Raw genomic sequence first — 27,228 nt, 5'->3', positions numbered from 1 at the left:
CAAAATTTCAAGAATCATCTTACTTTTTTTAAAGCTTAAACACCTTGGAGATGGCTGCCTTTCCAAAAAAAAAGTCCCTGTTGCACTCCTCTGGTATCAGAATGCTGGGTTTCTCAGGCTACAATACTATGAGATAGTCAAAGCCAAAGATATAATTTAAAACCCCACGATTTTCTTTCTGGGAAATTAACACAGGAAGAGCTGGTAAGCAAAATTTGAACTTTAACATTCTTCTTTGTGAGAAGAACTGTCATCCTGGTGCCAATTATTACCTGTGAAGCTCTTGGTCTTGGCAGAATCCAAAGTGCTTGGTATTGTCACTGGTTTCCTACAAATGGGTCATGTCTTTCCTATGCAGAGTTATTTTTGGCTGATTTGTCAAACTTGCCAGTTGATGAGCAAGATGAACTTTGGCTTTTAAAAGCACACTTTGCTCGAGCAGCACAAATGCCATCCCCAGGGAACAGGGAGATTAACTCCACTCAGACAAATGGAGTAACTGAGGTCAACACCAGCAAACAGATGACACATCCTGATCTTTCTCCTTGTTTGCTACTGCATGTGATAATGGTGAAAGTTATAGAATTATAAAACCTAACAAAACCACCCTGTCACTTCACTTAAAGTGATGGAAAACAACCCTGCTTGAGTGCAGTGACAAAGAAAGAGATAGGAACATGAAAAGATAACCTCAGAAAATGGGAGACCCCAAATGTTGGCTCCTCTTGGTTGCCACCCACCTGACTTGGAGAAAGAAATGCCAGCTTGCCTCTATGGCAGCAATATCACCACATAAAACAATGTATTCTTGCACAGTATTATAGTAATGTAACATTACACAGCTTGTGTGGGGTTCCTATGGGATCTGAACTTTCTCATCTAAGACAGTAAAGTCCTTGCTTGATTATAAAATATTCACCTTCTGCTTCAAATTCCATTTTTGCAACAAGCCAAAGTGCATTAATAGCTGATGAACACAAGAATTTTCAGCATATAAAGGACCATGACAGACTGAAAGAGCAGGGATCAAAAATATAAAGACCATGAGGCACTTTGTAACCTCTCCCTGAAGTGGCAGCTGAGGAGCACAGAGAATTAACAGACATCGACTGCCACATCTCTGAAATGCATCACCTTAATTGAATGCAAATGAATGAGATGGAGAAGAAACAACTACTTTAAACAGCTCATAAGCAACTGTTATTTTTTTTTTATATTACAAAACCCACTGACTAAACAATTACAAAACCTATAGAGTTACAAAAACCTGGAATTTCCAAGACCCCTCAGCACTGAGCACTGGGTCCCACAAGATCTCTAGTCACAATTTCAATGGAACTGAGGTAGGACCATAGCTAAAAAAATAACTTGAATTGAATTATAGGTCAAGATACGAAGTGACCATTATTGAAATTGGATATGCACATTTAGGTCTATTTTATGGCATTGCTTGTAATGTCAGAGAAATAAATTTGATACGAAGGGGGTGCTTGGAAGGGGTATCTTTTAATTATTTTTTTGTTGTTTTTTAAAAAGCGATAAAATTCTCTTAATAGAACAGTTTTATTCTAATATTCTTTTAAGCTATATGAGAATAGTTAATATTAACTATTCTTAATATAATAGTTTAAAATTCTATTGAATACTTTTTTAGAATCTCATAGAAATTCATAAACTTATTTAAAATCTTCTCTTAGAAGAGAACAGGATTTTTATTGAACTAATAGTCTCAACCTCTACTTTCTCTTTAGAAGGTGACAGACATTCTGAGCAATGGAACCAAAATGTGGATACAGTTTTGGGGTTGGAAGGCCTTCACTGACTGAAGTTTTAAAACATATTTTTGTGTTTGTTCACAGCTCTCATTTATAGCTGAAAAATCTACATCCTAGTGGTGTGCCCCAAAACAGGCAGAATGTGTTCAAATGTGGTTTCACAGGGATACGGTGGCAGGCAGTGACACTAATGTTTCTTCTCCACACTAAAATAAGCATCAGAAATAGAAGCTGCCACACACAGACTGGTATTTGTACAACCTCCAACACCACTTGTGTGTGCTCCGCTCTCCTCTCCCTCAAGGGACCTCCAAAGCTTTTAGAAATATTTATTGGACTCCTAAAAGACTTCCAATGAAGTCAAGAACCTTACCCTAGATGCCTTCAAGCCTTTGCAAAATAAAATTGCTATTGTTAATCATCTTTTAGGAGCCGTTCACAGACCTGGAGAGGTTCATCAGCTACAACTAAAAAAACCCAAGGCTGTACAAGTTTAAAATTCTATTATATAGAATTCTATTATATAGATAAGTAGTATTAAAAACAGCATTCCCAGACAGTTCACTTCTTGAGGGATTTCTTCAGCTCTCCATTCTGCATCACCATTTCCATACTTACTCCACCTGCTGTCTTGCCCAGAAAGGCAGGCTTTAGATGCTAGAACTGTGGCTTGACAAGGAAAGAACTAAGAGGAGGTAAAAGTATTGCTTGAGGTACAAAAAAAATACTGTAAAAAAAAAAAAGCCAAGTTAAAATCCCCAACCAAACTCCTTCAAACTGTTTATATAATAGTTTTAGCAAGTTTGTTTATAATGTAACTTGGCAGCAACATCAATGACTTCGGGAAGATGGTATAAAAATGAAATGGCATTACTGAATGTGATTTACAAAAAACGTATTTGGCTTTTCATGCAAAATGTAAGTAAGACTTTAAAGATGCTTTATTAAAAAAAATAATGTAAGCAAAAAAAAATTAGGTCAGTTGTTACAAAACTTACTGATCTCTGTAGATCTACTGGGTACTGGAGGAGGCTGTGTACCATTGCGAGTAGGTGTTGATGACTGAGGGGATATGGGAGAAAAGGGAACCATATCAAAGATGTCAGTGGAGGGTGATTTAGGTGTCACACTGCCTGCCTACAATAAGGACAATAAATATTAGGGCAATATTTCACACGAAAAAAGATCACAATACCGAAAATTCTTCAGCATGCAGATAAGAGCCACATTTAAAAAAAACCCCAAACTTAAAAATAACGATCAGCGTGCAAAAACCAGCTCCTGACACCAAGCAAATGGCATTTGCAGTACAGAGCACACATGCTAAAACTCCCCAAAACATGAGCAGCATTGTAATCTTTCCTTTTTTCAGTTGATCTGTTACAGCCAGAAATTTATCACAGTTCCACCTGACAAAGCTGGTGACAAGCAGTTCTCTCTTGCAGACAAACAAACACAGATACCTTCACAAGACCCAAGTAAGGTAATATGGCAACAAAAATGTGTTCTGCTTGGGACACCACAGAAGACAGTTAAAAGATACAATCCCAATATTTTTTTGTTACATGATCTTCCTCACATGATCTCTTATTTGACAGCCCAAAGAAACTGGTACAATCAAAGCTTCAACTGTATTTTCCCATAAGTAATAACCCAGACGTGCAATACACTGAATACTAATATCCAAAATAAAACTGTCATCCTCGAAGGTGAACCCGAAGAGATTTCATTAGAAAGGCTCAGGGATTTGGAAGGTTCAAAAAAAAAAACTACTGGGCGAGCAAAGTAACCCCAAATCCAGCAATTACTGTAGTTCTACAGTAATATTTGTTTCTGAGCGACTCATTCCCCCTGCCACAAGTCCACTGCTTCAGGACACAAGCAGGGCACAGTCCAGTCAGAACATGAGACACTAAAGATGATGAGATCAATTAAAGCTGAGACTGACAACCCAGAGGCAAAACTGGTTTGCGTGTGCATGTTATTCCTCAGACAGTGCATTCTACATTCTCTGTGTTAGAAAGACTACACAGCCAGGCACAGGGAAAGCCTCCTACTTTTAAACAAGATTCAATTTGCCCAAACTGCTCACGTGAAAATTTTTAAGCACGAGTTAAAGGAGTCACATGGATCCTTTTATTCAGAATACACAGATACAAAAGCCCGGCAAGCAGGGAGCCTTTAGCACTACTTTCCCACAACAGTTCCCTAGACCTAAACTTTGTTTTGGAATGCCACTTTCTTCAGTGCCTCTACTGCAGCACTGAAGCTGCCCTCTGACAGCTCATGGCACAGATTTCTAAGCCAAGTGTGTAGGTGGCCCTGAACCAATCTCTATTTCTCTCTGGAGGTTCAGCAGTGGCTGCTGAGAAGCAAAGGGTGTTGATCCCCAGCCTGCCACTGAAAGCAGTGTTTAACTAGGAAAAAACACTAAACACAAGTCCTGCATTTGCTGTTTCTTGGAGGTTCTGTGATTCTTTGGAGTTTTGAATCAATATTTTAATTTGGATTAAAAGCGAGCAGTAACTGTTCAATATCTAAAAAAAACCCCCATGGGATATTTATACCCAGACATAGGGAAACATAACATAAAAAACCCTACAGTTCCATCAACATTGATGGAGAATCCCAGCATGTCTTGCAGGTCGTAAGTGCTAATGTAGATTCTCATTATTTGCTAAGTGTTTATGGCTACCTAGAAGCTAGGTTAATTTACAGCATTTATATTTAGTTTTAAATGTGTCTTTCAGGCACAAAACCAAACCCAAATATGACATTCATTTCCTGACTATGTGCCATTTTTGTTGAAGTTACTTACTGGCCCATTTTAACAGCACCGAAATAACCAGTTTAAGTAAAACTGTAAGTAAATTAAGAAATGTGTATTTTGAATACATATGAGCACAAGAAGCATTTTTATTTAGTGAACACATGCAGGAAGCCAGGATGTTCACCAAATACAGCCAAATATTACTTGCAAATGGAAGAAGAGTTGAGAGAATAAGCACATTAATATGAAAAAGCAGGCAATATGCCCATTTCATATTTAAGAATAATTTTCAATCTTCATTTTGCACAGTTTTTATAAAGTATGCTAAAAGTTATTTAAATGGCTAATTGCTTTTTTCTTAATTCATGGGGGAGGAAGCCCTTGAAGTAGGACCTTTAAGATTGTTTGTTTTGAAGAACTGTTCTTAAGATAAATTATTTTAACAAAAGGTTGCCAGATAAAACAGAGATTATTAATTAATGGACTAATTTAAACATATTGGGGGAAAAAAGAATTTGTTTTGAGATGGGAGAGAAAAAGCTAAGTAGAAATGGGAGTAAATCTTCACAGATTCCGTATTTTAGGAGTACTCCTAGAGAATCTAAGATATATCTTCTCTGTCCTTTAACCACTGTACAAAATGCACATTTTTGATGCAAGTTAATACACGACAGAGAACAAAGGAAAGCCAAAAAAAAAAAACAACTGAAAAAGCTTTTGCACAGCATGATTACACGAGGTCTTGGGCAGCTGTATTCACTGGCTGGTTTTGGAAGACCAGTTTTTGAAGGTGGTGGGATTAACAATCCAGGTGGTAGTCTAGAGTCAGGAGAACTCCTAGGAGTAAGCGTAATGGAAGAGATATCTAAACAAGGAGGTGAATCCTCATTGTTACACCAGAAAAAAGTAGAGGGTCTTTGAAACATATGTTCATCATTATCACACTTTATGTGCAGCAGCTGAAAAGGAATCACAGAAAAGAGAAAACATTCTGAGGGACAGAACGTGGTAAGGTCAGGGAAAGAAGAAAAAAAAACAACACATTTTATACTTCCACAAAGCTGGTCAGCAACTTGCTGTTCAGTGCTATAGTTACAAGATACAGAACCTGAAAACATTTTAAAACAAAATCTGAAAATATACCACAGTAAGAGGTATTAGCTCAGTATTAACTGGAAGAAAGATGACATGCTCCTTGATCATTACACCAAATAAAATGAAGTCAGGTGTCTTTCAAATAGAGTGTGTGAGATGCACTAAAAAATGTTTAAATCCACATCATATCAGCACTCTTTCATATCTGCACATGTAAATTACCAGGTAGGGGAGAAGAGTTACTGTGGTGATTAATGCACAGGTCAGAATTTTCACTGTGCAAAGCAGGAAACATTTATATATACCATTTATATCCCTCCAATGTTTGAAGGACAGCTCATTATTTAACTAAAATCTTACAGCAGAAGTTCATGGTGCAGTAATTTTAATATTTACATTAATACTAAAATTTATTTCATTTTCCTACCTACAGAATTTAAGAACCTAAACATCTATAGACTTTAACACCTTTCTGCCATCTTTTCTGTGTGGATGAATAACCACTTGAACTTTGTATGTTCAGTAGATATCTCAAAAGCTGAGGCTCGTTGCAAAGCAGAGGAATCCTCATGTCCCTACAAGCAGCACAGGATGCAGGACAGAATAAAACTTGCTGCTGGGGAAATAAAAATGTTGAGGATGGCAAGATTCTCTGCATCCCTTAAGAAACCCACAGAAGAGCTTCAAACAAAGGCAAATGAATAATATCAACACCATAACACAGCCAGCAAGAGCATTCACACAAGGTGACACAGTGGGGACTGCAAGGTGACTGAATTAGCTGCCTGATGTCACTGGGGACTCTTTCACTGGATATTCCACTTCATACATATTGATTATAAACAAAAATCTATGGGTTTTTTAAACCCAAATAAGATATGTCAGCAATTCTGAAAGGTTTTCAAAAGAAATGGCAAAGCTATGAGGGTGATGAACAGACAGCAAATGCAGGCAATGGAAAATCTGAATACAAAACCAGAATAAACACCCCTGGTATCATCTGAGCCCTGAGCATGGAGCAGTCATGTATCTGATCAGGGACACAGGACATTTGGCACCACATAGGGTATCAAGCTTCCTGTGACAGTTTTGGGAATGCACCTGGTCAGTAAATGAATTTTCACTAGGAAATCTTCATTGCAGAGCAGTACAGAACCCACCACTGGGTGTTGGGAGCTCTGCTGAGAGCACTGCTCTGCATCTTGCATCCCATGGCCCAAAAACACCTCTGAGGCTCACAACAGCCCCCTGCTCACAGCCTCATGGAGTAAAGCAGCCCACAGGGACAACAAGGAACTGTATTCAGCAATGGAAAATAATAATTGGAAGGTCACAAAGAAAAGAACGGCACAGAAAGTTTTAAAAGACAGGAAATATCACCAGATTAAGAAAGTGCAGGGGGTAAAAGGAAGAGACTCTCATTTTAAAGACTACAACCTAGAAAGGGTGTCACTTCTGAAACTTAATACTCTTACACCAAATTATAAAGGAAGGAAATATAGTAAAATATATTAAATTGTCATTTTATATGGCAATTGTGTTTTGTCTGGGGTTCCCACTGTGTAACACTTGTAGTATCAGTCACACTGATACAACACATTCTAATTCAGGCCGCATTTCATTAACAGAAGAAAACAACATGATATCATTGTTAAAGAAAATAAAACACTAGCTCAGTGAAGTTGGTCTCTTTTATGATTGAATGTAACTATATGCCCATCAAAGGATGTATTTTTGACTCACTCCAGTGAGCACAATGCTGAAGATGCACTGATGGGCTACATCGCCCTAGAAAACACAGCGTGATTGAGATTTTGTTAATCAGGCAATCTTTTCAAAGTTGTTTTTAGGTGTCTCAAGACATTGCTTGCAATCTCTGTGTCACACCCCCATAGGAATCACCTAAGTGTGAATTAGAATGAATTGGAAAATGTTTTTCCTCCTCAGAACAGTCGGTTGGTAACGTGCAGAACTGCCACAGTGGGTGACTGCAGTGATGTCACAGTGAGTCACCCTGAATTGAAAATGATGCATTTAGTTACAAAACTGCTTTTTACAAGGTGTGCCCCTGATTTGGGACCACTAAGAATACTTACTAATCCATAACTTGCTAATTCATAAAGTACTGTGTAAGTATTAGAAGATTCATTAATTAACTGCTACATCTTCATTTAGTACTTTTTCAGTCACATGAAATCTGACACAGGGAATTTGAAATTCCTTTTCTTTAACATCACAAATGTGAGAGAATTTTGAACCCTCATGAAGAAGTGCTCACTGAACTGAACACAGAACATTATAAATCTGAAAGAGCTGAAGATAGGAGAAGGAAAAACATGTGTATTTTCCCACTTGGCAGTCTTAATGGAAACAGGAATGAAGTGATATGCATAAACACATTCCAAAACTGTGTCCTGAAATATGCATACAGCTCCAATGTCTATCTTGGAGTTTTCCCATGAGTGTGTTAAAGCTTTTTAACAAGGGTAATAGGTGCAGGTGGCCTGTGCTTCTAGGTCACAACCAAAAAACTTGAAAAATGGTCTAATCAATCAACAGCTTTAATGCTCTGTTTAAAAATTGAGGGATTTTGCAACACTGGAATGATAAGAGTATATATTACATATTGCTGCTTTGATAATACTTCTGGTGAATGGAAGAACACCGTTCCTTTGGGAGCTGTTTCTCCCAGTAACTTTTCCTGCTGCCTTTCAATTCCTCTTATCTCATATTTCAGTGTTCTCCCTTTTAAGGTATTTTCCTGAATATCCCTCTTTTCTTCTATCTAACTTCAGAGTCATGAGGTTGTCACAACTTCCCTCTCTGCCTTAACCAAGCTCAAAGAGAAAGCTTTGAAGACATGCCTGGTAAATGTCAGCCAAGACCAAAACTGATTAAAAATCTCTCTTGTCTCATCAGAGGTTCTTTAGCAGACTATGAGGACTTACTGTTCACTGACTGTAACAACTGGGGGTGCCAAATGTACCTGACTGCTGATCCACCATGCTCAGCTAACCCTGGCTGCTTTTGGCAACACTAGCAATGCAAACAGCAAAATAAAAAAGAAAAAGGACATGATGTGAAACCGTGCTCCCAAGGCTGCCCTGATCTCTGGAGATCCGAAGTCTTCCTGGGATACAAACTCGAGCAGTGACACCACAAGCAAACAGTGCAATGAAACTCCGATTGTCCTCACATAATCAGGACCAAATGCAAAAAAGACCAGGGACTAAAGCACTGCCAAGTCACTGGAACAGAGGAAAAGTAAACAGCACAGATGCACAAGTAATGGAAACTTTAGCTGTACATGCAAGGCAGTGAGAGACAAAGGACACATCCCGTGCCAACATTTCCCATGGCACATGGAAGCGCAGCCATCCAGGCAAATTACTCTAAGGAAACTTCTTGGTTTGGGATAGCCAGTCCTTGACAGATCCATTCAGGAAATGAAAAAAAAGTGACACTTTTTGTTGCATAACACTTCTGCATTGGCAAACACTGGCATGTTAGGGACTAACTTTTTAAAGTTCTAGGAAGACTTAAAACCATCGACCCAAATGCAAAAAAAAATGATCACTAAGCAGTTTATTATTTACTGAATGTGCTGAGCAAACTTAATTCTAAATAGTTACAATATCCTGAGAGAAAAAGCATGAGGATTGATAATTTGATGTTCAACTTTCAAAATATATTTTATGCTAAAATATTTCATTATACAATCCTGTTTTCTCTTTTTCGTTTCCAACTATGATCTCATTGCCTTAATGGCTTCTTTTATAGGTTCAGAAGGAAATTTTATTTTTCCCATACAGTCTATGAACTGACAGAAAAAGCACCTAAATTAGATTGATGTTGATTTGGCCATATGGCTAGGTTTAGAACAGCCACAGAAAAAGTTTCATAGTGATACTGATAACCAAGCAACGGGATAATTTTGATAGCAGTTGTATCCCCCAAAAGCAGAACTTTATTGCTGTCAGTGCTTTGCACCCATTTACTCAGTGTAAAAATCTAAAGGGTACATAATTTTATTATTTACATGTGTAGTTTGCACCCATTTCGGTCTGCCAGTATTTTAAAATATGTCCTCAAATAAACCCTTACTTGGCCTGCCAAAAATCTGCATTACAAGCAAGAATGATCATAAAAGCAGTTTTAGATTAGATTCTCCTTTGTATTTCCCAAACAAGCCTCTAACTCACACTATTTATGAACCGGAGAGAGAAAAGTCAACCTTAATTTTTTAATTATTATTACTTTCAATTTTCAAATGTGAGTGGGTTGATTTCTTTTTATTTTTAAACAGAGTAACTGGGGACTCCCAATAAGTACCCTAATATTCCAATTTATTATTACTGCCTAAAAAAGAATTTCATTAGAACAATTAGTAACAGAAGTTTCAGCTGGAATTCTCCCTTATGTAAAACTATCAATTCATCCAAAATATTTTTGATTCTTTGCTTAAAATGAAGTTTCATCCTACAGTTCACTGCTTGCATTTTCTTCTCTGAGTTCGACCATGGATGGATTTTTGGATTAGTCCCCATGTATTATTCTTTTTACACATTTTGATGTCAAAGATCAGCAAATTAAGATATTTTAGTATTGTGTTTTGCAAACAAAGTGTTCAAAATTATTACTCAAGAATTCAATATGTGAACACATGACCAACTCCTTTTTACAGAAGTAAATCTGTCACAAAACCACACATTGCAGCCCAGCCTGGTGTATCTAATTTTTTCTTGAGCATCACATATCTATCATCTCTGATAAACTATACACAAAATATTTTTAAAACATTTTGGAACTAAGAGAGGATCTGAATTTTAAGTCTCAACAGTATTACATTTGATCCTGAGTATGAATTCCAGCAAATGGCTTCATGTTTGTCCTCATATTTAGTTAACAAGCCTATTGTCAATGACAACAGGAGGTTCGAAAAGTTTATTTCAAATGACATGAATGTATCTACTTAGAACTGAAGTAGGCTGAGACTAGACTTTTTTTTTAAATATGCAACGAGCCAAATGTTTAAAACCACACAATATATTAAGTTATCCATCCGCAGTTTAAAGATGCTCTCACATTCTATTTTCTTTTGATACTAAAGTGAGAACAGGAGATGTGATCTGATCTTGCTTGTGGGAAAATGGCCTGGGAATCAAAAGATTAAGCTGTCAGAGAGAAACAGAATTGGCTTGCCTTTTTTTTTTTAATAAAAAACAAAACCCAAAAAATCAGCAGTGTCAAGGATCAGTGAAATAATACAAAAAAAACCTGTTGCACTTCCAATTTCTGAAGGTATTTTCTCCCTCCTTCATTTCATTAAAAATTAACAGGGAGACTAATGTGTCTAGAATGATCAAAGACACAAAAATCAATCCACTTCAGAAAGAAGAAGCAGGAGTAAAGAAATGATAGACTGTCATTGCATACAAATGGCACCATGGCTTTCCTGACAAGTGGGAAAGGGTTTCTGTCCTGGATCAGTATTTTCCCAAACAAACCATGACAGTGACATCACTTGCTCTCTGTCACACTGCAGGTGCGATAAATTCTAAAACCCCTTAAAGGCTTCCCTCGTGGGGAAGTAAAACACACACCCATTGTCAACCTGAAATGACACCCACTCAGACCTCAGGGTTTGCTGTCTCCCTTCCATGGGGAGGGATGAGGCTGGAGGGAGGAGAGGATGTGACACACAATATGATTTTAATATTTATATTGTTGTGTTCTATGAGCTGTCACCACAGGCCCTCACAGATGCTTTAAGTAAATACTTGTTAAATCAAGTTGCCCGTGTTGGCTGCTGAAGTGCTGAATCAACTGCTGATTGCCAAGTGTTTCTGTGACCAGGCACTAATCAGTGTTTCTGTGACCAGGCACTAATCAGTGTTTCTGTGACCAGGCACCAATCAGTGTTTCTGTGACCAGGCATTAATCACTACAGCAGGAGCACAGTCAACAACCTGTGAGGCAGGAAAGCCCCTTCAGCACATCTGGCGAATGTTGAGAAAGCACAAACAGCATGCAAAGGACCAAATACAAAAAGGAAAGCAAAAGATATGAAAATCCAAGGTACTGTTTAAGCAGAAACAGAGGCAGCTTTATGGTGATCTGCAGCTGGCTCTTGAAGATGAATGTTTCTTTATAAAGTGCTATCATGCCAGTTTAAGGCACGTGGTCTTTTTATCATATTAAGTATCAAATATCAGGCCTTAAACCTTCCACTGGTTACTGAACAATCCCTTCCCTAGACTTCAGCACACAGAACAGCGTCAGACTGGACTGACAGATAAGGAGCTCTGGCTGTAACAAATTAGCTAAATATAAATAAATTGCTTATTACATCTAAAAACAGCTTCAGAAAGCTCCTGTGTGGCACTGGCATCCCTGTGTAATTCAATAGTGTAGATATGAGAGCTGTAAGAAAGCTTAAAACCTACAGTTTCATAAATCTGGTTTGAAACATGAGAATGATGATGTTATGTTCGTAGCACCTCATACCAAGATGATCTGCAGGGAAGCAAACTCTCCCCATCCAACCCAAAGTGCTTAGGAAGGGACTCAGATAAGGTATTGCTCTCCATGTTAGATATTCTGCTTCATTTAAACTATTTTATTTCAGAAAATACTATCTGCAGATTTGAGAGGTGTATTCTGACAAAGTGATCACAACAGAGATCTGCTGCTTTCTGTTTTTTAAACATAGAGCAGCAGCACAGAAATTTTTAACAACACGGTATTTGTATGTTTCAAGATTAAATTCAAAAGAAAACCCAACTTATTATTTCTTTTAAAGCTAAAGTAATGTTTTTCATTACAAAAATTATGTGGAAATAAAGGAAAATATTTTTTGCACCACTTCCGCTTTTTTTCCTAGCAGGATCTGAGATTTTGCAGAGTTGTGCTTGAAATTACAGTTGATTTGAATGAAAAGCACATAAAATTAATTGCAAACTATAGCAGGAAACCAGTTGTCTTATGAATTGTTTGGAATTTTCTTCTTTCATACCTATTTGTTGCTCACACAGTAGAAGAAGAGAAAGGTCTCATCACATCACATCCACTGCTGTTCCAGGCACTTTGACTGATGATTCTTTCAGTGGACTTCAGCTGTCCTAAATGTATTTCTCCATCCTTTTCCCTGCACTGCAGTTCCCTTGCAGCAGGATTCAATCAGCTCAGGTTGCTGAGGACCATGTTCAGGGAAGTTTTGAGCATCCCCAAGAAGAGCTCCAACCCCTGGGCATCCTGTTCTAATATTCACCCATTTACACAAATCTAATTCATGTCAGAATTGGTGCAGATATTAAACAGGCTCTGACTGCAATTCTAATCATGAGGAAACTCAGAAATTTATTGAAATGAATTAATTTATATCAATAATTATCAATATTCCATAATTTTGTTGTAGCACAACTGCTATTTAAGCAGTATGCATATTCATTGTCCCAATAGTCATTAACAATAAAACAATATCTACGGAGAGAATTTCCAAATGGTTGGCAAATTTACAAATTAAGATCTTAACTCCTTAATAAGGACTGAGACATCATCGTTTTAAAAGATACAATAAATCACTAATTACAGGATATTTTAATTATTAATAGTTTTCTTTATTTTTCTAAATGAAATTACTAAGTTCTTAATTAATTCAAATGAAAGGAAATGCACCTATTGCAATGGACTTGAAAGCCTGTTTAATTGAATTCAAATATCCATTTAGTTATTGTACTCATAAATAAAACCAACTATAATTCCAATTGTGGAAAATAAAAAATTAAAGAATCGACTGCACTGATATTAAATCTAGCATTAAAATTGATTGCCTATCACTGAATGCTTCATAAGTGAGAAGGCATCCATAATTTAAAACTTTCACTGTGGTAGTTACCCAGTATTTATGATTTATGGTGCTCTCCCCTCTAAATAGATTTCAGTAAAATGAAATGGCAGTTCCTCATGAGAACAACCATCTAATCAACATCAAAGGAGTGCATAGACACTACTGAAAAACTGTCATCACCATTACAAACATATTTTTACATTGCCCAAATTTGTAAACTTCCATTTAAAGCGAAATGATGCACGTTCAGGGCAGGAACGAGGCAGTCAAAATGGACAGCTTAAAAGCAGGTCATCTTCTTCTAAGACTTTACTATGCACACATCAAGAAATTTTATTTATTTTCACAGCTGCTTAATACTGTACAGATAGAACACACTTGCCAGAAGAGAGGAGTCAACAGAATCTGTCTGCAATGCAACCTGCATTTTTAGAGGTCCTGCCTAGATATAAAGAACTGTCCCAGTCAGTCACTTAAAAATACTCCTGTGCCAGATCCTGTCAGTGCACAACAGTTTTTCATCCTCAGCTGGAATGTTTACACATCTACTTGAAAGAGTATTTACTGTCTTGAGGCAGCAACAAATAGGTATGACAAGGGGATTAAAGAACCACAATTTGAGAGACTGCAATTTGCACTTTTGTTGGCTTGTCACAATCTCACTGTTAGTACAACACTGCATTTCAATAAATCTGTTACACGATCACTGTGTGTTAGTGGAATCACTGGAAACAGCAGGGATGATAATAATGATCACAAAGGGATTATAAATTTAGAGTAACTTCAGATACGAGATTTATGTCAGGTACTTACTGGAGATGCATGTACTTGTGTTATTCTTAACTGGTTTTCCAAATCTTGAACTTTATTTTTCAGTTCTGCATTTTCCGTTTCTAATTCTTGAATCTACAAAGCAAGTGGTTATTGGGGCAGTCATTCATTTCAACAACAGCATCCATGAACACAAGTTTCATATGAGATCTGGTGATTTAGAAGCAAGGTTTAACTAGTTATCTAACCACAAAAAATAATTACACTTCAGTATCCTCCAGATTTCAACTTTGCTTTTCTCTTTAATGTCCTTGCAAGACAGTAAAACATAAAATACTGTTTAATAGTTATCAAGGGTTTTTTTTTCAGTTTTCTTTTTTTGGCACCTGCTGCAATTCTTAGCAATCTGAGAATAATGCTGGAAATTCTGCTTTCATACACAGCAGGTAACACAAATACAGCAGCATGTTCTGTTATCTCTTTAAAATAACCTAGTTCAGAACTTACCCTTTTCTGTAAACCTGCAATTTGTTTCCTTGTTTCAACGTCTTTTCCTCCGGATTCCAGAAATTTCCTATAAGCTAAGTCAAATGCTTGACCAATTGTTAAAGTTATCTCCTCCGCCTTCACATAAAACATAAGATTGCAATTAGTATGGTGAGAATATTTGACATAGTTACTTTCATTTCAGATGATCCCAAAATACATCACACCACATACCATATTCAAAGGGTTTACTCAAAACATAATGAAGTCAACACTAGAAGGGAGTAAGTAAAACACTTCAACAAAATACCTTGACAAAATGCTATGAAAGCAACAAAAATACTCTGGATAAAGAAGGGGAACTGGACATAAATGTAAATTAAGCCTTCATAAATACAGATGGCATCCTGCAGTGTGTCTTTTTCTGATGATTTCTGCAGCAAATGCAGCCTGTTCAATCATTAAATAAATTCTTTGATTTTAATGGAACAATGTTTTCATGTTAATGGATGTTTTGATCCTTCTTGATTTTAAATTGGAATTAAACACTTATTTTTACAAACATTATAAATCTTACTCAGCATACTGTAGGTAGCTGTGTTTATCTGCACAACTATTTCCAACTACAAAAATCCAACCAAAGAGAATTTGTGTTTTTATGTGCAAAATATAATAATTTACTAGTTCTATGCTGATTTACATAATATGTTATCACATGTTGATACAGTCAATGCAGAACATCCACTTCAAAAATAATGGGGGTAAAATAAGTGTACAAGAAGCTGATGGAGCACACCAAGCTTTCAGAAAAAAATGCTGACTTATGGCAGGATCAATAAAAAGTGAACATATGGCTACATCTTTTGCCTTAGAACTTTAGTAGAGGAAGTAAACACAGTAAGTAAGAAATTTTTAATTTTTTTTAAACAATTCCACCGGGGAAAAAAAATAAAAAAATCAGAAAAAACAGTAGTCTGGTTAAAGCTAAATAAGAACTTCCTCTTCTTTATTGAAATTAAAACCTGAAATTGGCTGCTACTTGTGAAAGTAGAGCATTCTGCTCAAAGAGAACATTTTTCCTTTGCTACCTGGAAGAACTCAAAGGGCTGGATGTACAAAAATGGTACAGAAGATGATGCTCCCAGCCTTTTATATAATACTAACTTCTCAGAGGGATGAAGGTGGGATGAAATGAAAAGTATAAACTGAGCTGGGATCCTTTGGAATTTGAGAGTACTAATGAACAAACAGGGAAACAGAGAAAAAAAGTTCAGTGAAATATGAGGTAGAAGAGAAGAAAAAACAATTCCTTAGTCATTAAATACTCATAAAAATGGTGTTAGTGCACAGAGACTTTGAGGGCAATTGAAAATCACTGGAATGTGAGAAAAAGGGGCAGGGTAGAAATCTGAAGAGAAATTAGGAGAAATGAACAGGTGTGTCTAGCAATTCTGAATGATACCTACTGAAGGCACTGGAGCAATGCAGGTGAACAACAAAATAATCAGAAACACTGTGAAGTAACACATAATGCTACATAATTGCATATAAGGAGAAAGGAATGTGTAACTTTTTCTAAAAAATATAATTTCATTTGTAGGGTATCTCAGCTACTTCAGAATAAAACAAAAAAAAGAAACTTGAGATTACTAATCCATCCATTTTCAGTGTTGATTCAGTTGGGTTTAGCTGTTAATCACTTCCTTCCAGGGTGACCCTGTTTCAGCTAGACACCATTTTCTTCATTTCCTGTCCTAAAGTATTATTTTTTTTATTTTTTTTTGCTATTGCACATTTTTGAACAGCTGCCCTGCTCTGTCTCAGCCACAAGAGCATTTCAGTAGTTGGTGCAATGAATTTTCTTGTTGTGTGTCCCGGGATCAACAACTTTGAGAGATGTGGTGGGGACGGGTGGGCAGAGAAGGGAAAACCTTGGCTTTTTTAAAAAAAATAAACAAAACAAAACCACACAAAAACCAACAACAAAAAAACACCCCAAAAAATTGAGACAGATATGCCAGCAGAAAAGCCTGAAAGGGTATCTCAGCCACAGGGTTGCAGCAATCTCCCTAAAACAGCCGTGCAAACATTTCTAGCTTGGTGGGATGGAGCCTGTTCTCCAAGAGCATTGCAGATGCTTCTCCCAGGATGTTGAGCTGAGTGGTAAGAACAATTGTACCAGAAAACCACCTCAGGTCATGGAAGAGAGACACTCTTCTTTAAATCAATGCATCGGAGTCTCAAGACACTACGTGAACATGAAAAATTCAGCTGATGTGCCCCAGTGACAAGGCAGGTTGTGTGCCTTTATTTCATGAACCATTCCTGCTTTGTTTCAAGGCAGGCCAATCACCAGAACAGCCACCTGAGGCCTTGCAAAGCATCTTGCATACTTACACACTTCTCACTGTCAAATACATAGCACAGGTGCTTATTGGACTCAGAGTCTTTGCATATGAAAGTAAATATTCTCTTGTCGGTTTTATCATCAGCACAAAACGATATCCTATGGAGCTGGCAGTTGTGCTGGACCTCCTGCAAATAAACAGAAATTTAATTTTTCAGATATTACTACTATACATGCTTAGGATAAAAGAAATAAAAGCACAAAATAAATCTCTGTTCAGGTACCTAAATGTGAGCGAGCTGCAGTGACAGTTTTAAATGTCTCTCACTGTACATGAGAGTGCCTGAAAATTGACTGAAAGTATAACAGAAGTTAGCAAACTCATCTCCTAAAAAATGCTCGTATTTGTACTGAATGTAAACAGGAAGTTTTTATTTGGACAGAATTTGTCTGGAAGCGTTTATTTGGACAGTAATTTCTGTGCTAGAAAATTGGTTTTACTGTTGCCTTGTGTCCCTGTGCAATTTATTTAGAGCCTGATTATGTAAAATAATCTGTTCTTTTTCCAGGTGCAAACCATATTCAGATTTCATCATCTCCCAAGGTTTGTTAAAGTGATTTTGCTGAAATGAGTCCTTACCTTGCTTCCCAAAATATAGAAAACAGAAATAAAATGACTTCGCTACCCAAATACAGGGGCACAGAGAAATAAATTTCACATCTAAATAATTTCTTACTTGGGGTGCAACATAAGCAGCTTTTAAACATTATTATTTGTATATTTTTGCTACTATATTTCATTTTCCATTAAAAAGCAAGTTCAAGCTGTTTAAAAAGTGATGGCGATGCTCTTCAGATGAGAAAGCTTGAAAAGACTGAAATAAACTATCTCAACCATGTTTTTTGTTGTTTTTCTTCACCAAGTCTCCTCTTGGTATTTTATTTTATTTGGCTTATTACATGGGAAAGAAGCATTTGCTTTAAAGGAAAATATGTCCTTTAGATGTGAGCTATTATCTCTTAAAAAAAAAAAAAGAAAGCCTCTGTGCAGCCTTGGGGTTCCCAGATTGCTGTAAGCTCATAAACAAAGGCACGTCCCCTCAGCACACAATTATGTAGCCAAAAAATGCACCATGTGGGCAATCTTTCCCCCTTCCCCAACCGAGTTCATTTTCTCAGTCTTTAGAGAAAATGTTCTTAGCTCTTCTTCTGTGTATTGTACTTCTCCCATGTCCCAAATCTCTCTTATTTAACCTCCTTCTCCCATAGCTCTTGAACACTCACAAAGAATAACACAGGTTTCCTTGACACTGTTGGATTTACAAATCCATATAACTGTATTATCTCATTTAAAGACAGAACCACTTTTCTGTAATCCTCCCTTTTTTTGAGTGCCAAGTATAGAGCCAGGTCCTGATAGATGATCAGGCCTCTTGTTTCTACTGCAATTAATAGTCATCATGTGAATATAAACCAATATTCCTCTGTAACAATACCGAAGAGATTTGTTTCCACAACACAGCCCAAAAAGTTATTCTAATTAGTGATAACATGGAATTCAAGTAATTTCCTAAAGCACCTACCTATCAATTGTGCAAAAAGAAGGAAAACTTGATTCAAATTTATACTTACACGTAGCTTTCAGCAACAAAGTGGGGGAGCTAAAAAGGCTACTCACAGTTGATTGCTAATGGAGTTGTAATGACCACACTGCTAAGAGATTAGAATGTTCCTACTCTCCCAGGAACATCTATCCCGCAGCTTTCTGTTAATCTCTGCAGGAGGAGTTAGGAACACTAACATATTTTGGCATTTAAAACTGTTATTTTAAAGCAGTTGCTGCCAGGATATGGGGTTTAATACCCCTTTCTGCCTGATGGCATGAGGAAGATGTAAAAGCTGCAACTAAACCTGACATCAATATTTCTTGGCTACTCTGCTTATGTGTGAACTGTTATGTTGAATTGTGGTTGCATCAAGAGTCTGAGGTGCAAATGGGTTGCAAGCAGCAACAGCATTTGGAGAAAAGCCTGTCCTGTCTGAATACAGCAATTACTCCAGAATTAAGAAGCAGTAACAAAAGGTTCATTCAAACTCGACATTCAGCATATGTATAAAAGATTTAAGAACATGTAGGTGTTAAGAATTGCTGACTATTGAACAAATACTTTTCAGCTTGTTTATATTTATCTCCTTATTCCTCTTTGAAGTTTGTGAGGAGGATGCTTTATTGCTCCATCCCCCTCCAACCCCTGGATGGAGCACCCTGGGGTAGTGGGAGGTGTCCCTGCCCATGGCAGGGGTTTGGAACGAGATGGTCTTTAAATTCCCTTCCAACACGAGCCATTCTCTGATTCTGTGATGATTTTGTGTAACCCTTCCAAAATACTACAGAAAACAAAGGAATAGAAAATGGATTTCACTGCTGAAAAGGCAGGAAAAGTCTACAGTAGTGCTTATAGCCTGCTACATGATGTTTATAGCAACACACCTGGGAAACATAGGCACTCTAGGAAGGAGGGGGTACAATAAAGTAAGATCATGAGAAAATAAGAAAAAAAAAGAGAGATGCACTGCCAAAGCAGCAGCACGAAGAATGAGTAACTGCAAACAAACCGTCTGCTCATTCACCTGCAAACACCTACATGTGGCAGCTACACGACAGTGACGAGTTGGAAATGGGTTTATCATGTGTGATGTTAACATTTATTCACCACACTGTTTTCATCTTCCTCAAAATTTAGAAGTTCTGCTGTGAAACGATTAAAAAAAATTAAATACCATATTAGGTACGGTCTACATTCAGGACTATCAGTTGTACCTTCCTGGAAACACGCTGCAACAAAAAATGTTATTTTAAAAGATTTTTTTTCCATCAACAGAATACCTTTCATTATAATACTTTAAAATATATAAAAAATAAAAACATTGAAAACAGTGAAATCAATAGTTGCTAGTTTAGCACGAAAAAGGTAAGTTTCTTACCTTTGTTTTAGGATCTAGGATTTTTACACCATAGATTGAGATTTGTAATTCAACTTTGGGCGTCTTTTGGCCTTCAGATTTCTTGATATGTCTTGCAAACTAGAAGATGAAAAACACAGCAGCAATCACATTAACATTGGGTTTATTTTTTTTTTATTAATTCTCATTTCCTCTCAATTCTTGCCACCTGAAGTTGTTTCTTTCCTTCTTCAGAAAGCTTCTTACAAACAACATCAACCAACCCCAAAGTCTCAGCTGGGCACAGAACAGCAGACCTGACTGCTGAATACTCCCATAATTCAAGAAAAAGCATTTTAAAATTACTTAGCATGTTCTCTTGAAAGTTTTATTTGCTGTTTATGCGCTTGTTTTAAGTTTTGCCTGAGATTTCTACGAGACCAGTAGAAACATGAACCCTTTCAGTTTGTCGCTGTTGTGTTTTCCACACCCTACTATTTCCACACTCACTTCTGTTCACACACATGGAGGGGGGACTTCCTGGATGATCCTTTAAGGAAATCAGTTCTTTTCAACAGGGTCAATTTGAAAGCACTACTGCTGTCAACACCTAAGAAGTACTTGATCTCTTCTGTTTTATTCCCAGAATTAATCTGCCAGCAGTCCACTTCATGATGACTAGACAACACTTTGTATCACAGGGTTGGGTAATGTGTCCTATTCAACACATTTCCCATTCTTTTATATCTTCTCTTCTAGCTGTTAGGTTGGACTTATCTTTCTCTCATGAACAGTGCATATAAAATCGCAGAGAGTCTAAAACTTGTTCCTGCATAGCAGTTAAGAATTGCCCTGAATTTGGGTAACTTTCACAGCAAATATATGGAATTGCTCCATATTCTGTTCTGTTACCAGCCTTTTTCCTTTCAGGTCTTTGACAGCCTGGAATGGTATTTTCAAATGTATAAATAAGGATGATGATTCACTGAAGGCCAGAGGAGCTGAATTTTGCTTCAGAGCTTTATGTTTGAACACATTGTCCTCAATGGTCCCACTCAAGAATAACTGAGAGCATAATTCACCATCAGTACAAGAAGGCAGTGTGGACAATGACTTTTAGTGGCATAAAGAGTCCAGGATGTCACCAAGGGTGCTGCCCTATCTTCAGAAGGGTTAGACCTGCGAGATGCAAGCCTGAATTACCTTGTGATTGTGAAGGGCTTGGCTGTAGCCAACACATACCTATCCCACAAATACTTAAAAACTCTGATTAAAATTTGTTATTCATTTGATTAATTGAAGGTTTGGGTTTTTGCTCTGTTCCTATTGCAACTAGTACTTGGAAAATCTTTCAGTAGTGTCCTGTTTCACAGAGTATGACTGTCTCCATCCCTGTTGTCTCAGTTTCCTTAGAGGCAGTTTTGTTGATGTAAATTATTAGCTAGTTTTGAGAACTATTCTAAAAGCACAACATGAACCTGTTTTACATGACCTATCCAGACAGTTTATTTACTGATTAATGATTCACAACAGCTGATAGGTATGACACACCTGTAAAACAAACAATGCCTTTCACCTCCACAAAACCCCCAAACAACAACTCCCACCTAAACCACTCTGTACCATTCTCAAAACCAACTCTTAAACCTAAACATCCATTTTGCATTTCAACAGCTAGGACTGCTACAGTCATTGGCCAAATATTTTATGAAACCCAACTACTCAAAAGTCAAGCAAATCCAACAAAACTTCTAGTTCTGCCTCACTTCATGTATATTAGCAACACATCCTTTTCCTGTCCTCCTATTTATCTTTAAGCCCACGTCTTGAATATGTAAACTCTTAATACACTTTAATCCCCTTCTTTGAATTAAGGTGGGTCATCCCATATGCATATTTTCATTTTTTTTTTAAATCTATATAGAAAATAAAATTTAAAAACATAATTGCTAGTTTACAGAATCTTGGCCAACAATATTTCTTGACTTTATAGGACAATTCAGGAAAAAAATAATTTTCTTTGATAAAAATTTTTTCTTTAGTTAACCCTCCACCCCAAAAAATCTGACTTAAATTTTATAACGCAAATTTCACTTGTTTACTTCTTAAGTTTGTGCTTTTAAAAAATAGGAAAAAAAGATAGGTCAATCAATGTTTTATTAGCATGGATTTTTTTTTTCTCCAAGATGAATATAAAACTTAAATTAGAACAGCCTTGAACTTGAGTGAATCCTGATTTTTGGAAATGTCCCTTTATAATCAAGCCAAGTACAAGTACTTCTGTGCAGGAATGAAGAGGGGGCATAAATATTTGACTTTACTGAGTTATAGCCATGGTATGTATTGAGAATGATGATGGAATGCACGATTTTCCAATGGTAATCATCTCACTGCTCCTGAACAACAGCTACAACATGAAAACTTTTTTAAAATAAGTGATGTGAATAACTTGTACAAGTTTTAGAACAGCTGGCCAAAGCTTGCTCCAAGTAGTCAAGACGACTTACAACACTGAGGAAGTTCCAGAAGGCAGTTCTGTGCCAATTCTAAAAAAAGGGTAAACAAACTGACCCTACCACGTCTCCACTCCCAAAAGGCACAAATCAAGTTCAAGAACTCGAGATTTCACGTGAGATGAAATTATTCATGATCAATATGGATTTTACAAAAAAATGCAGCTTCTCAAAGCAGACAAAGCATCTGAATTTTGTATGCCAGTATATTTAAGCAAATGAAGCAACAGAAAGAGAGTATTAGTTAAGTTAGTTACATTAGTCTCCAGATGCAGCTATAAACAGGAAATTGTCATTGGGAAGATATGTTTCTAATGTATTCCAGCAGGGTCTATTTCTTAAGCATGACATTATTGAACAATGAGCAGGAGAAAAAAATAATTACTGATAAAATCTGCAGGCAGAAAAAAATAAGAGGAATAAAGAGGGGGAGGAAAATAAGTAATGATCTGAAATCTGAAATAATTGCAGAAGAAGCTCCCAGATCACAAAGGGTGATGGAGGGGCAAATAACTCAGGGAACACTTCCCCAGCCAGAACACCAGACTGGCACCACAACGGAGCTGGTTTGTTTTCATCCAGGCAACTTTGCAAATCCCACCTGTGGGAACAAACCTTGTTTCTTGAGAGAGCACCCTGTGAGGATGGAATTGAGAAAGCCCTGAGAACATGGCAGGCCTTCCCTCTTCGTTCATGTGGACCTTCTCATGAAATGAAAACAGAAAAAAGGAATGCAATCCTTGGGTATTTGTAAGAGATCCCCAAGAAGACAACAACGGCTGCACTGCATCAGATGCCTGTGAGAAAATACTCGAATTTTATGGTCCGAGGGTTTCAAATGGAGAAAAATAACAGGATATTTGCAAAAGTTAGCAGAGGGCTGGAAACCTACTTTATGAGAAACCCCATCAAATAAAAATTAAAAAAAAGCTAGTAGTAAAAGAAAAAAACATGAAATAATTTCTTCAACACAGACATCCACACAAAAGAGCTTTTTAATCAAAGGTTTAACAGGATACAGCGACCAAACAGCACATGTAGATAAATTTGGAAAAATTGGTGCAGTTCCTTTCTTAGCGTTTTTCCTGCCCACTCCCTGTCCCTTGTGATAACAGATAACACAGAGATACTGAGCAGCAATTTCTTTCATAGCTGACCTCCAAAATGCCAAATTCAGCCACCTCCCAAACCTGTGTGGGGTTTGAGCAGCACATCCCAACTCTCAGTCAGGTATCAGCTGATTTATCCTTCTTTCCTCTACTTTTTTCTACTAATTCCTTTTACTTAAAGAGGACCCTGGGGGACCTCTGGATCTGGGAGAGGTACAAAAATTATTATTTTATCCTTTCAGTACACATTTGTAGCAAAGTAAAAGTTGTATCTCACACAGTAAACAAGATTATTTAAGAGGGTAAAAATCTGTAGCCTCCCATTGGCATCCAACTGGACGATGATATAAAATTATAATGAATCACAGCATGGCTTGGGAAGAGACATGATGGGCCAGATTCTTAAGCTGTTACTTTATACATATAATGTTCTCAGGCAAGACACCCAGATTTGGTGCAGCTCAGTGGGATGGGCTAGTTTTAGTTTAACTGCTTTAGAATTAACATCATATTTTTGCTACATCTTTTAAGGTAAGCAACAGATACAAATAAACCTATTTTCTGTGGTTTAATTTTTTCTTTAAAAATAAAAATAGAAAAACCCCTGTATATCTCATCTTTTATTACTGGATAGTATGAGACTCTTATTAAAATTAATTTGACATGCTTATGCATCAAGTCTTAGCAAACCACAAACAAGAGAAATAACATTAGGGGGAAAAAAATCATGCTTTCAAAACAGCCAGGAACTGTAGCTAAAAAAAAAATGGTTAAAACGAATCATATGCATTAAGATACACAAATTAAAACTATGTTCTTCTATTTAATGTTTGCACAGTTCAAGGGTATTTTCAAAATACTCTGAGATAGCAAAAGGTAGATGTTTCTTTGATTTTGGTGCTAATCTTCAGCCCAGGGATCAGAGGCTCAACTCCTTCATTTTATTCAGGCTCCCAGTGAGACATCAGACATTGCACTTCATGTAGATACCTTAAAATATGTCTGTTTGAGGGCAGTGTAGTTGTATAAACTGAGAAACAGCTTTGTACTGAGCTTTGAGAAGGTGTATTTCCTCCTTTTTCCATCACAACATTCATTATAAGGGAAGATGCCTGAAAAAACCCAACAGCCCCTATTTCTTCTGCAGTGTCTCCATGTCATCTTACTGGTTGTGTCATGGTACAAATTCTCATGCACGTTTCATGTGAGTATAATGAAATTATAACCTCTGAAAAACAGTTGTCAGGAAGAGGAAAAGGAGGAAGAGGTCACTGATATGTAAAACTGCATCTCTCAGTAAGGGTCAGGGTAGGAAAAAAGCTATCCAGAAGTCCATTTCTACGGAACATATTGTATTTTATTCTCCTAATACACACTGGACTGAGAGGAAGACTATCCATCTATTAACCACAGTGTAGAAGACAATGCACTGCAGTCTTTTTTCCATCTCTTACTTCCCGAAGTCATATTTTTTTTGTTTTGTTTTATTTGGGTCTGGGTTGCTTTTTTGTTGTTGTTTGGTTTTGAGGGTTTTTGGATGTTATCTTGTTTGGTGGCATGGAAGTTTGGGGGTTTGTTGAGGGTTTTTTGGTGGTGGTTTTTTTTTTGGTTGGTTGGTTTTGCTTTTTGGTTTTTTTTGGGGGGGCGCTGGGGCAGGGTTGGATTTTAGGGTTTTTTTTGAGAGAGGGTAAACAGGTATTTTCTTATTCAATTCTTCTCATCTGACTTTCTTTGGTCTTTAGGCTGTCCCTGACCAGTCCTTGAACCGCAAATTCTGCTTTCTCCAGTACTTCAAAAAGAACAGTCATGGCTGTAAGGCTTGGCTGGAAACTTCTTTATCCCAATATTAAAAGATTCTCTGTACTCCACCCTTGCAAAAACAAATGAAACCCAGCTTTAACAGGAAAGAGAGCTCAGAACAACATCCACTGATGGTCCATTAAGGGCAGCAGCAGGACAGCATCACAGCTTGTGTGAAAGAGCACTCTTCACTTCGTGTATCCCTACGGGTCAAGGAGCTGATGAAGAATATTTCAAGTGGTTTCAAAGTGATTAATTCTATTTACTTTATGTCTGGTCATCTCCACTTACAGAACACAAGTGGAGAGAAACGGATGTTGAGTTGAAAGTTGGGTAAGAGAACAGCCTTAAGTTTGGCCCTTGCAAAAACATTCCATGGAAGAGCATAAAAGGAACAACCCCAAACTCAGGTGTCTACTTCTGATTTCTCCCTAACACCCCTCCCTGCTGTTTTTTTTTACCACTGGTCTGGTTGTGCTTCCCTTTCCATGTGTTCTGCTGGTCTAGCTGTTCTCACCTCTGGCAACCCTTCAAGCACTTTATAAAAAGGATCAAATTCATTCCTACAGTCTGATCTAGGAGTTATACCCTTCATCAATCAAGGAGAATAATCATCTCACTTTATAAAATAAACTGTGATTTGACAACATTTAGACATTTGAATAGTGTAGGCATGTTTGGATGCAGCATCTTGGTACCAAGATTCTTTCGTTTTTTTGGTTCTTTAGTTTTTGCTTCATTCTAGAAATTAGTTTGACCAGAAAACTTGAAAGAAAAAATTTGTTTGTAATAAATTCACCTTTTTCTTGCAAATAAACCCACACATTTTAAAGCATTAGTGTGCAGCTTTCTTCTTCCTCCTGCAGTACAGCTCCAAGAACTTTGAAAACACAAGAGGAAATCCCAGCTGGATGAAACCAGTGGAGAACCCTCAAGAAAAATTAAACATAGATGCTCGAAAAAACTGCATCCTCTGATTGCAGCTGACCCAGAAAAATCGTCAAGAAAATGCAAAAGTAGTATTTGGGATAAAAGAAGCACAATGAGGCATCAAAAAGAAAGTTCCTCCAAGTTATTTTGTGTTTCTGCAGAACGTCAGCTCCACCTGCTGGGAAGAGCCAGTTCTTGGAATGGCAGCTGCAGATTCTGTGCTGGGCAAGCCAAGAGTCCCCGTGCTGAGGGAGTTCAGGGCTCATGATTTAAAGAAGTGAAGAGCTGTATATCAAATCTCTACTCTGACACAGTTTGATGACATGATAGCTCAAGAAAAATACTTTATGGTGACAGTATTTCATGGTCTATATATCACTGTAAGCACATGACTTCAAAAGGTTATTAGCGTGATGTATGCCACTTGTAATAATAGCTCCAGACATCAAGAAAGTGTCAGTTGTTTTTCTGCTAGTGTTTAATTTTAATTAACAATAAACTATGATTAACAATGTGATTAAAACCAAATCCACATACTTAAAAATTATAAACATGGCATCACAAGCTACACATCTTCTAAAAACCCTCCGACCCCACAAATCACCATATATTTTCTTTAAATACATTTATTCAACATTTCTTTCAATATAAGCCATTAGTTTTCAAGCTGGTTTAATTGGTTTTAAAATTTTCAATTAGGATTTTCTAAAAACAAGTTACAGATGTGTGCTTAATAATAAAATTAAATACCTCGAGGCTTCTTTTCAAACAATACAGATACACAATGTAAGTCAGTGCTGAAATGAGTACTCAATTAATTGGCGATTGTTTCAAACTTAA

At 37.0% G+C, this 27,228-nt stretch overlaps 1 protein-coding gene across 7 annotated transcripts in view; it reads right to left on the bottom strand.

Moving 5' to 3' along the window:
- The window catches only part of GULP1 (GULP PTB domain containing engulfment adaptor 1), a 128,660-nt gene that overhangs the window by 14,431 nt on the left and 87,001 nt on the right, over positions 1 to 27,228 (bottom strand). For 4 of the 7 annotated variants that reach the window (XM_039381368.1, XM_039381371.1, XM_039381370.1 and 1 more), the window contains exons 5-10: positions 20,079 to 20,177; positions 17,144 to 17,281; positions 14,768 to 14,884; positions 14,303 to 14,395; positions 5,280 to 5,504; positions 2,774 to 2,912 (exon numbers count right to left, since the gene is read on the bottom strand). In XM_039381368.1, the coding sequence (XP_039237302.1) occupies positions 2,774 to 2,912; positions 5,280 to 5,504; positions 14,303 to 14,395; positions 14,768 to 14,884; positions 17,144 to 17,281; positions 20,079 to 20,177 (811 nt within the window). The remainder of the gene's footprint in view (positions 1 to 2,773; positions 2,913 to 5,279; positions 5,505 to 14,302; positions 14,396 to 14,767; positions 14,885 to 17,143; positions 17,282 to 20,078; positions 20,178 to 27,228) is intronic. The other 3 variants (XM_039381372.1, XM_039381375.1, XM_039381373.1) reach the window with 1 other exon arrangement.

The sequence above is a fragment of the Pipra filicauda genome, unplaced genomic scaffold (genome assembly GCF_003945595.2).
Source record: "Pipra filicauda isolate LSUMZ 115617 unplaced genomic scaffold, ASM394559v2 scaffold21_size4447388_pilon, whole genome shotgun sequence".
NCBI lineage: Eukaryota > Metazoa > Chordata > Aves > Passeriformes > Pipridae > Pipra > Pipra filicauda.
This window is presented reverse-complemented; position numbering and strand designations above follow the sequence as displayed.